The 12,382-nt window shown below is 40.6% G+C and overlaps 1 protein-coding gene across 1 annotated transcript in view; it reads left to right on the plus strand.

Moving 5' to 3' along the window:
• MYO10 (myosin X) overlaps window positions 1–12,382 on the plus strand; it is a 170,160-nt gene that overhangs the window by 138,593 nt on the left and 19,185 nt on the right. Inside the window, exons 22-28 of the mRNA XM_074576167.1 lie at window positions 2,812–2,918; window positions 3,944–4,153; window positions 4,455–4,494; window positions 4,928–5,830; window positions 7,121–7,244; window positions 8,229–8,472; window positions 10,805–10,900. Coding sequence (XP_074432268.1) covers window positions 2,812–2,918; window positions 3,944–4,153; window positions 4,455–4,494; window positions 4,928–5,830; window positions 7,121–7,244; window positions 8,229–8,472; window positions 10,805–10,900 — 1,724 coding nt within the window. The remainder of the gene's footprint in view (window positions 1–2,811; window positions 2,919–3,943; window positions 4,154–4,454; window positions 4,495–4,927; window positions 5,831–7,120; window positions 7,245–8,228; window positions 8,473–10,804; window positions 10,901–12,382) is intronic.

The following is a 12,382-nucleotide window of genomic DNA, read 5'->3' on the forward strand; positions in this document are numbered from 1 at the left end:
GCCATCTGAGTCTGAAGAGTCTTTTTCAGAAGTACCTTGATATATGTCCTACCTATATTAGACCTCGATGTACGTCCTACTGGACGACCTGAACTTTGTCCACAACTTTTTTTTCTTCCAAAAAAAAATTCTAATTATTTTAATTAAAAGAATGGATTCTAATTTGAGAAATAAAACAGTCCGGGTGTTTTTGCATGCTCATTTTGCAAGTCTGATTTTGGACAACAGGTGTGCGCAGAGCTTCCCTCCTTGCGAATTTGTGCTCTTGAACTGAACAAATACTGTGAAAGCACTGCATACTCAGAAGAAGATTCCCCAACGCAGGATTTGAGGTTTCCTAAATATTAAAAACACCTGGTGCAAAGGACTGGAGAGATATCAGGCCATCACTGCCAAGGATCATCCCCCAGGCCTCTGCAGATAACCTTCTCTTCTTTTTTTCTCTGGGTAACTCCTGTGGGTGCTCCCAGGGCGTCTGTAGCGGAGAGAGAATGAAAACCAGATCCATACGTAAAGTTTGCTGAATTGTGTGTTGTGCTTGCAGTTTTCCTGTCAATTGGTAGAATTGTGAAACTTTCTCGTTATCATAAGGTAGCAAAAATATTTTGTAAAATCTGATTGATTTCTGTGTGAAACACCCTTCCTCCTCATTCTCTTCTCCCCACAGCTGCATAGTTTTGAAGGGTTTCCTCCACTCCTCTGCACAGTTAAGGAGTCTCAGAGATGCTATTGGGAAAGTTGATTTCGTCATTTTACAGCTATTGTAAGAGACAGAATCTGAAATATTCTGATGGCAATTGGAGTCATCTTTCATCCCACTTTTGTAGACAATGGCTTACAGATAATACAGTGATGATGTTAGGCCGCTGGGCTGTGCTTCCCATTATACTTTCAGATGTATATTAACAGTATTTACACACGGACCTCAGACAGTGCTTTGGCATCTTAGGGACATATATTTATCAGAACCTGAAATTGTTTTAACCAGCTGCTCATCAGGACCTCAGCAGGAGCCAGAGCTCTCTTGTAACTTCCCTGGGCTCATCCTCCCCCAGGAGCTGCTACACATTTGGAAGAGTTTTCATAAACAGCTTATTGTAGAAGAGAACAAGAGGGCTTGGTTTCAGACTGAACATGGGATGGGGCACTGTCCTGCCTGTGTTATTGAAAAAGGGTAGTAACAACACTGCGATGATTTAGCTTTGGTGTAATTTTTTTTTTCTTGTCCTTTACATCTCAAGCTGCAATGCACCTGCTCGGGAAAAGGCATTACACCGGGCATTCATTAACATGTGCTGAACATCCATTTTTGTTCAGGAAGTAGCTGAATGCCTTTCTGAAGTGGAATTTTGTTGTATTTTTAAAGCCAGTGTGTGTAGAGCAGACAGATTGCCCACTGAGTGAAAGAAATGGCTTTTGCCATGCCTAAAAACTTCACATAGAAAGAGGTGCTCCATACAACTCAGATACTGGAACACTGGGACTTTCTGTGGAGCTTTTTTACGTTCCTTACTGTTGGGTAATTTGTAGTAAAATGTAGCCCCGTTCTAGCTACATTCAAAACTCACAACTCTGCACCTCCTCAGGAGCCATGCTGCTTTGGCTTTGATGGTGGGAGTTTTTTTCCCCTAAACACAGAGGGAAAAACTACCTTTTTCCTACTTGAACATCCCCAAAAGTGCATATTTTTCTTTCTTTCTTTCTTTCTTTTTTTTTTTTTTTTTTGGATTCACAGCAAGAAAAAAACAAAAACACTTCAAGGAAGCATTCCTGCTTTTAGATGTCTTTGCATCCTTCCTCCCTTAGCAGAGCCCACGCTGTCCGTACACTTTCCTCATCGCCACGTTGCGATGTGTTGCCTGGCTCATCCCGGATAATCAAAGTATCACTGAACTGCACGTTTCCAGCCGCTCATGTCTTAGGCAGCAGCGTGCCAGGCTGCTGCCACCTTTAGCTGACAGCAGCAGATTTCCTTTCCAAAAGGAAAAGTTGAGAAGGCCTGGATAGAGGGCTGGCAGGAGATGGCTCAGGGTTTCGTGGGTGCCCAGTAAAGAGCAGACATCAAGGCGGGTGGAAGAGGGAAGCTGCACCCCCCACGCCTCTGCTTGGCTGGAGAAGCAGTTTCATTCATTTAAGGCGAAATAAGCCAGGATAGCTCAATATATGGCAATGCCGTGGGCTAAACCTGCCTCTAAGAGGTAGTCCAGTGAATGGCCCCATTCAGCGCTCAGCTGAGAGCCTGGATGGGTGGATGGCGGTGGTGGAGTGTCTCTCTCCCCCTCTAATGACCAGGAAAACGCAGTCGAGTCAACCCAACTATGAAACCACTCTAATTTCCGCTTACTTCCACAGGCTTATAGCAATGTCGTTTGAAGCAATGAGGCTTGTAAGGGGTTGTGGACCCTGGTGTTACTGTGAAACAGCTAAATTACCGGGGTGGTATTTGTGCTCCTCAAATCAGGAAGTTCATGCTAAGTCCTACAACTTCTTTGGCCCATGTTGCTCTTTGGTGGGAAAAGCTGTTTCATGATTCCAGTAATTATGTTGCTTTTGGAAAAACCCTGCTTCTAATTAAAATTTCCATTAGTGTAATCAGGCTTTTCCCACTGAAATTCAAAGTCAGAGGATCATCTGCAGGTATTTTCTTTTAAGAGGAATACGTTTTGTTTTTTTCTTTTCTGTTGAAACGGTATGTTTGTCTCTGAGTTCAAAGCTGGGGCTTGCTACTCAGACTGACATTGGCAGCATCCTGGCTGTCCTTTATATATGATGCTCTCCACGAGTTGTTAAGCCAGAAGTTTTCTTGTGTAGGTGTTTCTCCGGGAGTCCTTGGAACACAAGCTGGAGAAACAACGAGAGGTGGAAGTCACCAAGGCAGCAATGATTATCCGAGCGCACATCTTAGGTTATGCGGCCCGGTAAGTGACTAAATGAGAATATTAATAATCAAGCTTTGGAATAAATGGCTGGGGTGCCATGGAGTTAAATCCTTCTGGCACAATTGTTAACTTTTCTTAGGGACCAGGCATCCGAATCCTGTAAGTGGCTTTTGAAAAATAGCAGTTGGTATCTTTGCCAGACCCAGGAATAAAAGAAAATAGAGTTTGGATTGTTTTAGTATAATGAATAGGACAGTATAGAAGTTTGGAGGTCAGCCAGTACCCGTATAATTGTATCATGGCATTAGATCCATGGTAGGAACTCTAGCTGGATGGCACCTAGTGGGGCTGCTCCAAGTTACCAGCTGAGATTCAGATTTATCTTTGCTTCGTCATGGTAAGAAAAGAGAAGGCAAATAAAACTAATTAGTTTAGTTCTTAAAGAACCACGACATTAGGTAACTGATTAATGTTTCACTTGTTTACCTGGCCTCATGCATTGTGTGTTAGGTGGAGTTGCTCATCCCATCTGTTTATTTCTCTGCTTTTTCTACAAATCAGTAGACAGTTTAAGGAAACTTGTTTGCATAATGGGGTAATTTCTCTTCATGCGTATATTAGTCCTGTCCTTATATTCTGACCACTATGTTGCTTAAAAGCTACATTCTTTTTTAATGACAGAGCTATCCTGCTGTTCATGATCTTTCTTTTCAGAGATATGGAATAACTATGTATATTCTTTCTCTGCATGTGTGCACACACACAGGGCTGTCTTTTTAGCATCTCTTTGTCAGGGACATAAGAATATGTAAGACGGGTAATGTGCATTTCCTTAATGAAGACACAGACAGCACTGTCACAGAAATGGGAGAATCCCTTTCAAATGAAGGAGAATGTGAACAAGAATGGAGAAACCATCACAAAGCTAGAAATAATAAATTGTTTTGCTACCACGGGGTCATTCCTGCAGGTCACCATGGCAAGACTTCTTGCGACTGCTTATTAATTCCTTGTTTCCTTAGAAATTTGCATGTTTGTTTTTTTTTTTTTTTCTTATCTCCCAGAAAGCGGTATAGAAAGGTTCTCTACTATGTGGTTGTGATACAGAAGAACTACAGAGCGTTCAGTGGTAGGAAAAAGTTCCTGTGCCTGAAGAAAGCAGCCATAATCCTTCAGAAGCAGCGGCGAGGCCAGCTTGCTCGACGCGTTTACAGGGAGCGACTAGAGGAGAAGCAGAGACAAGAGGAGGAAAGAAGAAGAGAGGAGGAAGAAAGGTGCAGTATGCTGTCGTGCAGCACTCTCCTGGCAGTGCCGTATTAGATTTTGGTCCGAATCGCCTTTATTTCAGGCTGTTCTTGATCAAGTGATTTTGGAAACCTTTGGTTCTTTTGATAAAAGATGCACGTAGCTATCATGGTAGTTTCATATTCACGTATTCCTTGGTGACCTTATTTTTTGGCTGTCTTTTCCATGTGGCAGATGATCTCTGCAAGTTGAGATACTGCCCTAGCAAAGGTACGTGATGAGCTTATGTTGAGCTTGACTTACTAACTTCTTTGCTTCCCTCACTTTTAGGGAAAGACAAAGGCAAGAAGCAGAGCGTCTTGCCCAGCAGGTAAATTATATTCTTACTGCTTTCAGCCATCCTGTTTACTTGAGTATCTCAACCCAGCCATTAAAAAAATAAGAGGCATCTGTGGCATTTAAACCAAACTTCTTACAGGAGTTGGCAGATAAAGCCAAAGGAAACTTGCAAACAGTTGTTTGCATGGAAATTTCTTTCACCTCATGCTTCATTTAATTTCTGGCAAAGTTTGAACTTTCTGCATGTATTTCAGCTGTCCAGTATCTCTGAGCAAACGCAATCATACTTTCATTTTTCTTTCCTTTTCTTTTCTTTCTGAGGTAGGGATAAGGGTCCTTTTAAATGAACAGCATGTTGGGACAGTAGTGGTTTAGAAATAAACAAATTTTTAAAAGGAAACTTGCATTGAGGGGCCTCATTTTATTTTCTTTTAATTTTTTATTTTATTTTATTTTGAATGCAGGCTGAAGAAGAGAGAAAGAAGCAGGAACTGGCTGCCATTCAGAAAGCCCAGAAGGAGGCAGAGCTGAAGCAAGAGGTGGAGAAGCAGAAAGAAAGCAGGCAGGTTGAAGAAATCCTGCGTCTGGAAAAAGAAATTGAAGACCTGCAGCGTGTGAAGAAGCAGCAGGAGCTATCCTTGACAGAGGCTTCACTACAGAGGCTGCAGCAGCTTCGAGACGAGGAACTCCGGCGGCTCGAGGACGAAGCCTGTCGAGCAGCCCAGGAGTTCCTGGAATCTCTGAACTTTGACGAGATTGATGAATGTGTCCGAAACATTGAGAGGTCTCTCTCTGTGGGCAATGGGTATCCTGCTGAGCTGACTGAACAGACTGGAAATGCCTGCAGTGAAAAGCCCAACTTTAACTTCAGCCAGCCATATCCTGAGGAGGAGGTAGATGAGGGCTTTGAAGCTGATGATGATGCATTTAAGGATTCGCCCAACCCCAGTGAGCATGGCCATTCTGATCAAAGGACCAGTGGCATCAGAACAAGTGATGATTCCTCAGAAGAGGATCCCTATATGAATGATACTGTGGTGCCAACAATTCCTGCTGCTAGCAACACCATGCTTATACCTCCTACCCACGATACGGTCAGTCTCCACAACTCTTCAAGTGGTGAATCCACGTACTGCATGCCAGAAAATGTATCGTGTAGACCCCCAAATTCTGTGGAACTTATTTCTCCCGATGGAGACTATGATTATGACCAAGACGATTATGAAGATGGTGCTATTACTTCTGGTAGCAGTGTGACCTTCTCTAATTCGCACAGTAGCCAGTGGTCACCGGACTACCGATGCTCAGTGGGGACCTACAATAGCTCTGGAGCATACCGATTTAGCTCTGAAGGAGCTCAGTCTTCTGTAAGTATCACTGGTTTTATTATCTAATAATTGATACGTGCTTTCTGATTTATTTTGGGTGGGGTTTTTTTCCCACTGGGCAGCCGTAGAGTCACTGTGGCTGTTCTTACAAATAAATGTCTGTGTTGTGTAGTTTGACTTGCTTAGGCTGCGTACGGACATAGTTGTCTGTTGCCATCTAGATGCCACCGGGGTGAGTGCATTAGAGTTAGAGGCAGCTGGGATGCTGCTTGCAGTCTTAGGCTTATGCAAGGATATGGTTCCATCTGTTTTAATGCAGAACTGCACGCTATTTGGCGAGGAGCTCGATGCACGGCCTTGGATGCAATTCATAAGCACACTTCTTCTGTGTGCATCTGTGTTTCGAGGGAGGAGTACCAGTAGTATGGTGGGGAATTGATTTTGGAAAAACAAATTCAGTTAGGGATGCAAGCTGCAGCAGTATGGAGCAATAAGCTGCTTGCAGAAGTCCCTGAAATGCCAGGTGAATTTTCAGATGACTTGGAGAGTAAATTTCACATGATGGCTAAAATTATTGAGGCAGACACTCATACTGAGCAGCTCTTTCTCAGTGCCATTTACTGAGCGTAATGTGGGCTTTGCTCCTGCAAATATTTTTGGAAGAATATGATTCCCTCTACCTGTCACAGAATACTTCTGTGCGACTGTGTGTCTGGGAAAGTGAAGAAGTATTTCAGCAACGCTGGCTGAATGCTAACACTAAAATATCTGTTACAGTTGAGGTTATGAAAGCCGGTCAAAGAGCCACCATGGTCGTTGCGATAAGTTGACAGTTCTTGCCGGAGAGAAAACACTTTTAGCTGTCTGTGTTGAGGACTCCTTCCTGTTGCGCGACTCTGGGTGTGCGTCAGATACAGAACAGAAATTCTTATTATTTGGGGTAAGGGTGGAGGAAGCCATTACCACAGCTTGTGGAATATGTTTCTTTTTCAAGACTTTTCTAAGCTGTTACCCACAGCACTTCAATGATGGAGGGAGGTAGCACAAGGTAGTATATGCTGGCCATGGTCTTGCGAAGGGATAACTTTCCTCAGCAGCTACAAAGCTGTTTCCTAGATTCGTTACCTGACATTAGAGCTAGTGTATAATCAGACGGGACCAGCTGCAACTTCCTGCGGTGTACTCCTTCCTTTCTGACCTGGACGAAAAGCAACGAGGAGTCATGTCCTTCCGATACAACATAAGATGATTTAGCTGAAGACTCCTAAACCATTTTCATCTAAACTCCTTCCTGAGAGATCGTTTCACCTTTATTCCTCTCTTCTGTAGTTTGAAGACAGTGAAGAAGATTTTGACTCCAGGTTTGATACAGATGATGAACTTTCCTACCGGAGGGATTCAGTCTACAGCTGTGTCAGCCTGCCCTACTTTCACAGCTTTCTGTACATGAAAGGTACTGGGTGAATCAGAGTTTGCTAAATACACAAAATAACAAAAAAATGTTTGTTAGACCTTGCACTCCAATTTGCTGTAGAGTTAAGCTATTTTCTAATTTTTCAAAGGGTAATAGAAAAGTCTGGAGAGAGCTGCTCTCAAATTAAGTTACTTTCAGCAGCTTACAGCTGGCAGCCTTTTTCCCATCCGCAAAGGAACGTTAACATTTTGGGCTGCCTCTGTTTCATTTTACATCTTTTCTGGCATGTAAACAACGGAATATACAGTATAAATATAGCATAATAACGCACAGAGTCAAACTGTACCAAATTTTGAGGAACGCTGATTCCATCTCCCCAAACCTTATAACACAGACAGCATTCCACATTGCAGACCAGTTTTACTGACCTCAGTTGACTTGATTTGGTTAAGGTTTCTATGACTGTGATGTAAGTACAGTGCAAGGTGTATTGTCCGCCACGTAGCCCCACTTTGGTGTGACGGAGCTCACACTGGTATATTTCCTACTCGAGTATAGCTTTTTCAGGTTTTGTGGTTGAGTTGAACATCGTTACCTCCTAATAACCTGGAGAGAGGAAAGGGTGTAACACTAAACTTTTCCTAGATTATCATTGGGATACATTGAAAACAGTGCTAAAGATGTGATTCTTACATGCAATAAGACTTTTTAATAATTTATTCTTTATTTTATATATGTTATATATAAGGGTGTATAATTATATATATGTTACATATATGGGGTTTTTTAGAGAGAGATTTATTATAATTTATAATTTAAAAGTCTTTAGATTGCCAACAATATTGGTGGCCTTAAGGATATACAAAAATGAGATCTTTGGTTTCATGGCTTACAGCAGAGACTCAGTTTAACTGCAGCATTGTTGGTCAGCATCTTCCAGCGTGGGTTTGGTCACAGCTTCTGTTTTATAATATAATTGTTTGTCTTAACTACGTGTAAACCCACATCTGTGTCTCTTGCCAGGCGGCTTAATAAACACATGGAAGCGACGCTGGTGCGTCCTGAAAGATGAGACCTTCCTGTGGTTTCGTTCCAAGCAGGAAGCACTTAAGCAGGGTTGGCTTCACAAAAAGGGGGGTGGATCATCTACGCTTTCCAGAAGGAACTGGAAGAAACGATGGTTTGTTCTCAGACAATCCAGGCTGATGTACTTTGAAAATGACAGTGAAGAAAAGCTAAAGGGTGCCATTGATGTCCGAACAGCCAAGTAGGTTTATATATTTTAATACGTTAGCCATAGTTCCTCTTACATACTTCTTGGGCCTTCATCTGGGAGGATGTTAAGTGCCTTGCCTTCAAACTGTGTAAATGCAAGCATGAGAGTGTGCGTGATGAAGTTATTGAAAGCAAGTGTTGTCCTTACTTGGCTCTCCCTTAAGTCTATGGAGCGCTCCAGAGCTAAGCCAGTGCCAAATACTTCCGAAAACTGCTGCTATAATAAACCCATCTCTGCTTTCTCCCAGACTAGAGGCCCTACTTAGTCTGTAATGATTCCCAAGGCAATCTGGGGCATGTTGCCAAGTCCGTAGCTGCAGGCAAACCTGGAACGGAGAGGGTGGAATTAATAGGCCCTGAATATATTTAAGTTAGCATGGGTCAAAGCTGTATCTTCTGGATGCATTTACAATTTTTCTCATGTTTGAAATAACTGCAGTAGCGGTAAGAAAGTCTTTAAAATGTGTATATTAATTTAAAAAAAATAGATTTACTAAACCTGGCATAATAACTTATGTCTTGCTAACTAAAGTTCCTTACGCCTTGAAATTCTACGCTTCCTGAAGCATGCATCAAAAAAGTTTTCTAAGGGATGGTATTTTTCCTTCTAAACTGTCACTATGCCTTATGAAATTATGGATTATCTAACTAATTAAAAATTAAAGTCTGCTAAAATCGGTAGTCTCATTTCTGTATAAAAGTGTACCTAAGCTTTCTTCAAAGGTAGAGAAAAACAGAAATGGCTGTAACACTTGTTTCCACTCTGCTCCTTGTCATCTGCAACTGTCCATTTTATTTTGTTAATTTAACAGAGTACTTAAACTAAACTGAAAGCTTAGATTAATTTTTTTCTTTGGAAGTCCTGGCTTGAGCCTGATTTCATTCGGGACAAAGTAAATAGTTTCAGCAAGCATCCTGACTTCCTCTTGTAAAACCAATGGGCTGCTGCCTGTCAGGTAAATCTCTGAATAGAGACTGAAGTTCCTACCACAGTTGTTTGGGTTTTTTTTGTTGAAACTGAATTTGACTCTGTCTCAGGTACCATAGCATTTATTTAGCATATTTTTCTAATATGCATAAACCATCTGGTTTTTGTTGTCACCACATTGTTTCATCGACAGTGCCCTACAGAAGTTCATTGCTGAACGTACCTTTAAAATTGTCATGAAAAGTTTGTTGAATCTAACTTGAATTGTATGTTCAATCAATGACTATTTGTGTATAAAAGAGCTAAAAGGAAGAGTATTTGTATTTAGAGAGCTGTATGTCATGAGAAACAAGCACTAGCTTTTCTAGGTAACTTTAAGATTTACTGAGTGCACTCCTAACATATCGTATGACTTACATATTTCACCACTCCATATTAGGGACCCAGTTTAAATTAAATAAATCTTATGCTGATTCACTTAAAACGAGGAATAGGGAAGTATTCTGTTGGACACTGTTACTGGGAGGGAAGGAAACCAAATTAAAGAAAACAGCGCAGAATTACAGCTTTTTGTTTTAATAAGCAGATAAATTGTCCTCATGAGTCTGATAAGCGGAGCTTGCATGTATTGTTTATAGGATAGAGATTTATGAGAATAGTACAGCTGATAAGGAAATACAGCTAGTTAAGGAAATAATAAGCTTCAGACAAATACATTAAAAACAGCAAAAAGGAAATCAAGTTGATTTCTTAAGCTTCAGGAAAACCTGATGTAATACTTAAATTACTCTTTAAAAATCTTGTGCTTTGTGGTTCATGATTGCTTAATATATTGATACCTAGATGTCCAAACTACAAATTAGAAAGAGGTAATTTTTCAGCAGATGAGTGCTCAGCTTCTTCTGGAAGTCATGTGTGGAATTGTCTTTATGCTGACTCACAACCACACAGAATCGCTAATCCAGGTTTTGTTTGGTTTTTGGTTTTTATCTTCGAGACCTTTCTTTTTATCACTCCAAAAATTACTTAGGTATGCAGTCAGTTCAGAAACATATCCATTTCTCAACTCAGTTATCCTTGCCTCTCTTGAGGTTTGATAATGCTTTTTTTTTTTTTTTTTTTTTAGTTCTTGTTAAAACAGTAACAGAATAGTCAACTTGGTATAGTGACGTTAATAATAGTTTGAATGTTTTTACCGTATAGGCAGAAACCACAACAATAGTTTGGTGAATTAATACTGTCTGATCAATCCCATTGTGAATCTTGCAAATGAACCTGATTGAGGGGCTGGCTGCTGTTATTTTAAGTACCCGTAGTTTGTGAGCCTCTCAGCAGAAAGAATTTTCAAAATGTTGATGATCTCTAATGCTCAATCTTGGCATTTTCTTCTTTTCAGAGAGATTGTTGATAATACAGGCAAAGAAAATGGTATTGATCTAATAATGGGTGATAGGACCTACCACTTAATTGCAGAGTCTCCTGAGGATGCCAGGTATGAAAGTCATCGAGCCTTTTTCTTTTTTTTTTTTCTTTTTCCTTTTTAAGCTCTGTGCCATTCTGACTTGTACTTATCATTGATTTGTTTGCCCTCTGTCACAAATACTCAGGCTGTGTTAAGCATGTTGCGTTTAACACTTTTTTGAAACGCCTGCTCAGGAGAAAATCTTGGGGAAGAACATTACTAGGAAGAGTCAGACTGCCAATGAAAATTTGCCTAGAATTTGGCTGTTACCCGTTTCTTACTAGCAACTTTCTGAAATCCGTATGTCTTTAGAGAGACAGTCATCAGGCACTGATGCTTGTCTTGTGCATTACCCTCCTGCGTTTAGCTGCATAGATTAAATCAATATTTAAGACCCTGTAATCTGCCTGAAGTAAAGTACTGTTCTTTAGGATTGGGATTTGTTTGCCTAAGAAGAGCCTAAATTTTTTTCACTTAAAAGTTGTCGTGTGGTCAGTGGATTTTAGGGTGAAAGCATGTTCATGAATAAGAGGAGTGTGCAACAGAGTGTTTCCCTTTCTGCTGATTTAGAAAGGGTCTTGCTTTTGTTGCTAAAGGATCCATATCAAACTGTAGGGGGAGGCTGGTAGGTGAGGAGCAAGCTTGACTTGTCAGATCAGATGTAATACGTATTTTAAAAAAAAAATAATTCCCCACACTACAGTTCACGCGAGATAATAATACGCTTGCCCATAAAAATCAAGCATTTAAATAAAGTGAATTTAGTAATCAAAGCTTATTACCCACTGCCTTGCTGCCCCAAGGCCAGGATACAGGATGCCTATGTCAGCATCACTTGAGCTAGTTTTGCTCTGAAGCCTTGAAAGTTGCTTCGTATTATACTCTTTTTAAAGGTATAATACCTTACTGTATCACAGAACCCTGAGTATAAATTTAGCAATGCTTACAATGCAGAAACTTTCTTCCATTTTTCAGGTGTCCTTAAAGTTACCCTTGAAATAAGTTGTGAGCTTTCCAGCAGTTATCGTTAAGATTCTTGTGTGATGTCTGTATATTTTAAAATGAAGGCTTAGCTAATGTCTCTCCTATTAGGCTTGTGTACATGCCCTAGGGACCAATACGAAATTGTCAGCATAAAGACTCGTCTGTTGTCATACATCTTTCATTTTTTTCTTAATTATGGAGGAGGAGACACTATATGCTATTGTTGTGTATAGTACACTTAACACACCACCCAGATTAAATTTCTTTTTACCAGCGTATTTCATGTTTCTTTTTTCTCAGTCATCCCAGAAGATTTTAATGAGGGAGATGTGTAAGGATTTGCAGATAGGCTTAAGTCAAAGCCTCGTTAATGTTTGGCATTGTTAAAAGTGAAGTACAAAATTACTGGACTGTGCTGGTTCTGGATCTGCTATTGAAAAAAACATTTTGTGCATGGGCTAAATCATGATCTGAGGTTGCTTTTTGTTCAAATAATGAGAAAAAAACAAAACAACGGAAGCCTGCCAC

The sequence above is a fragment of the Larus michahellis genome, chromosome 2 (assembly GCF_964199755.1).
Source record: "Larus michahellis chromosome 2, bLarMic1.1, whole genome shotgun sequence".
In the NCBI taxonomy this organism is placed as follows: Eukaryota; Metazoa; Chordata; class Aves; order Charadriiformes; family Laridae; genus Larus; species Larus michahellis.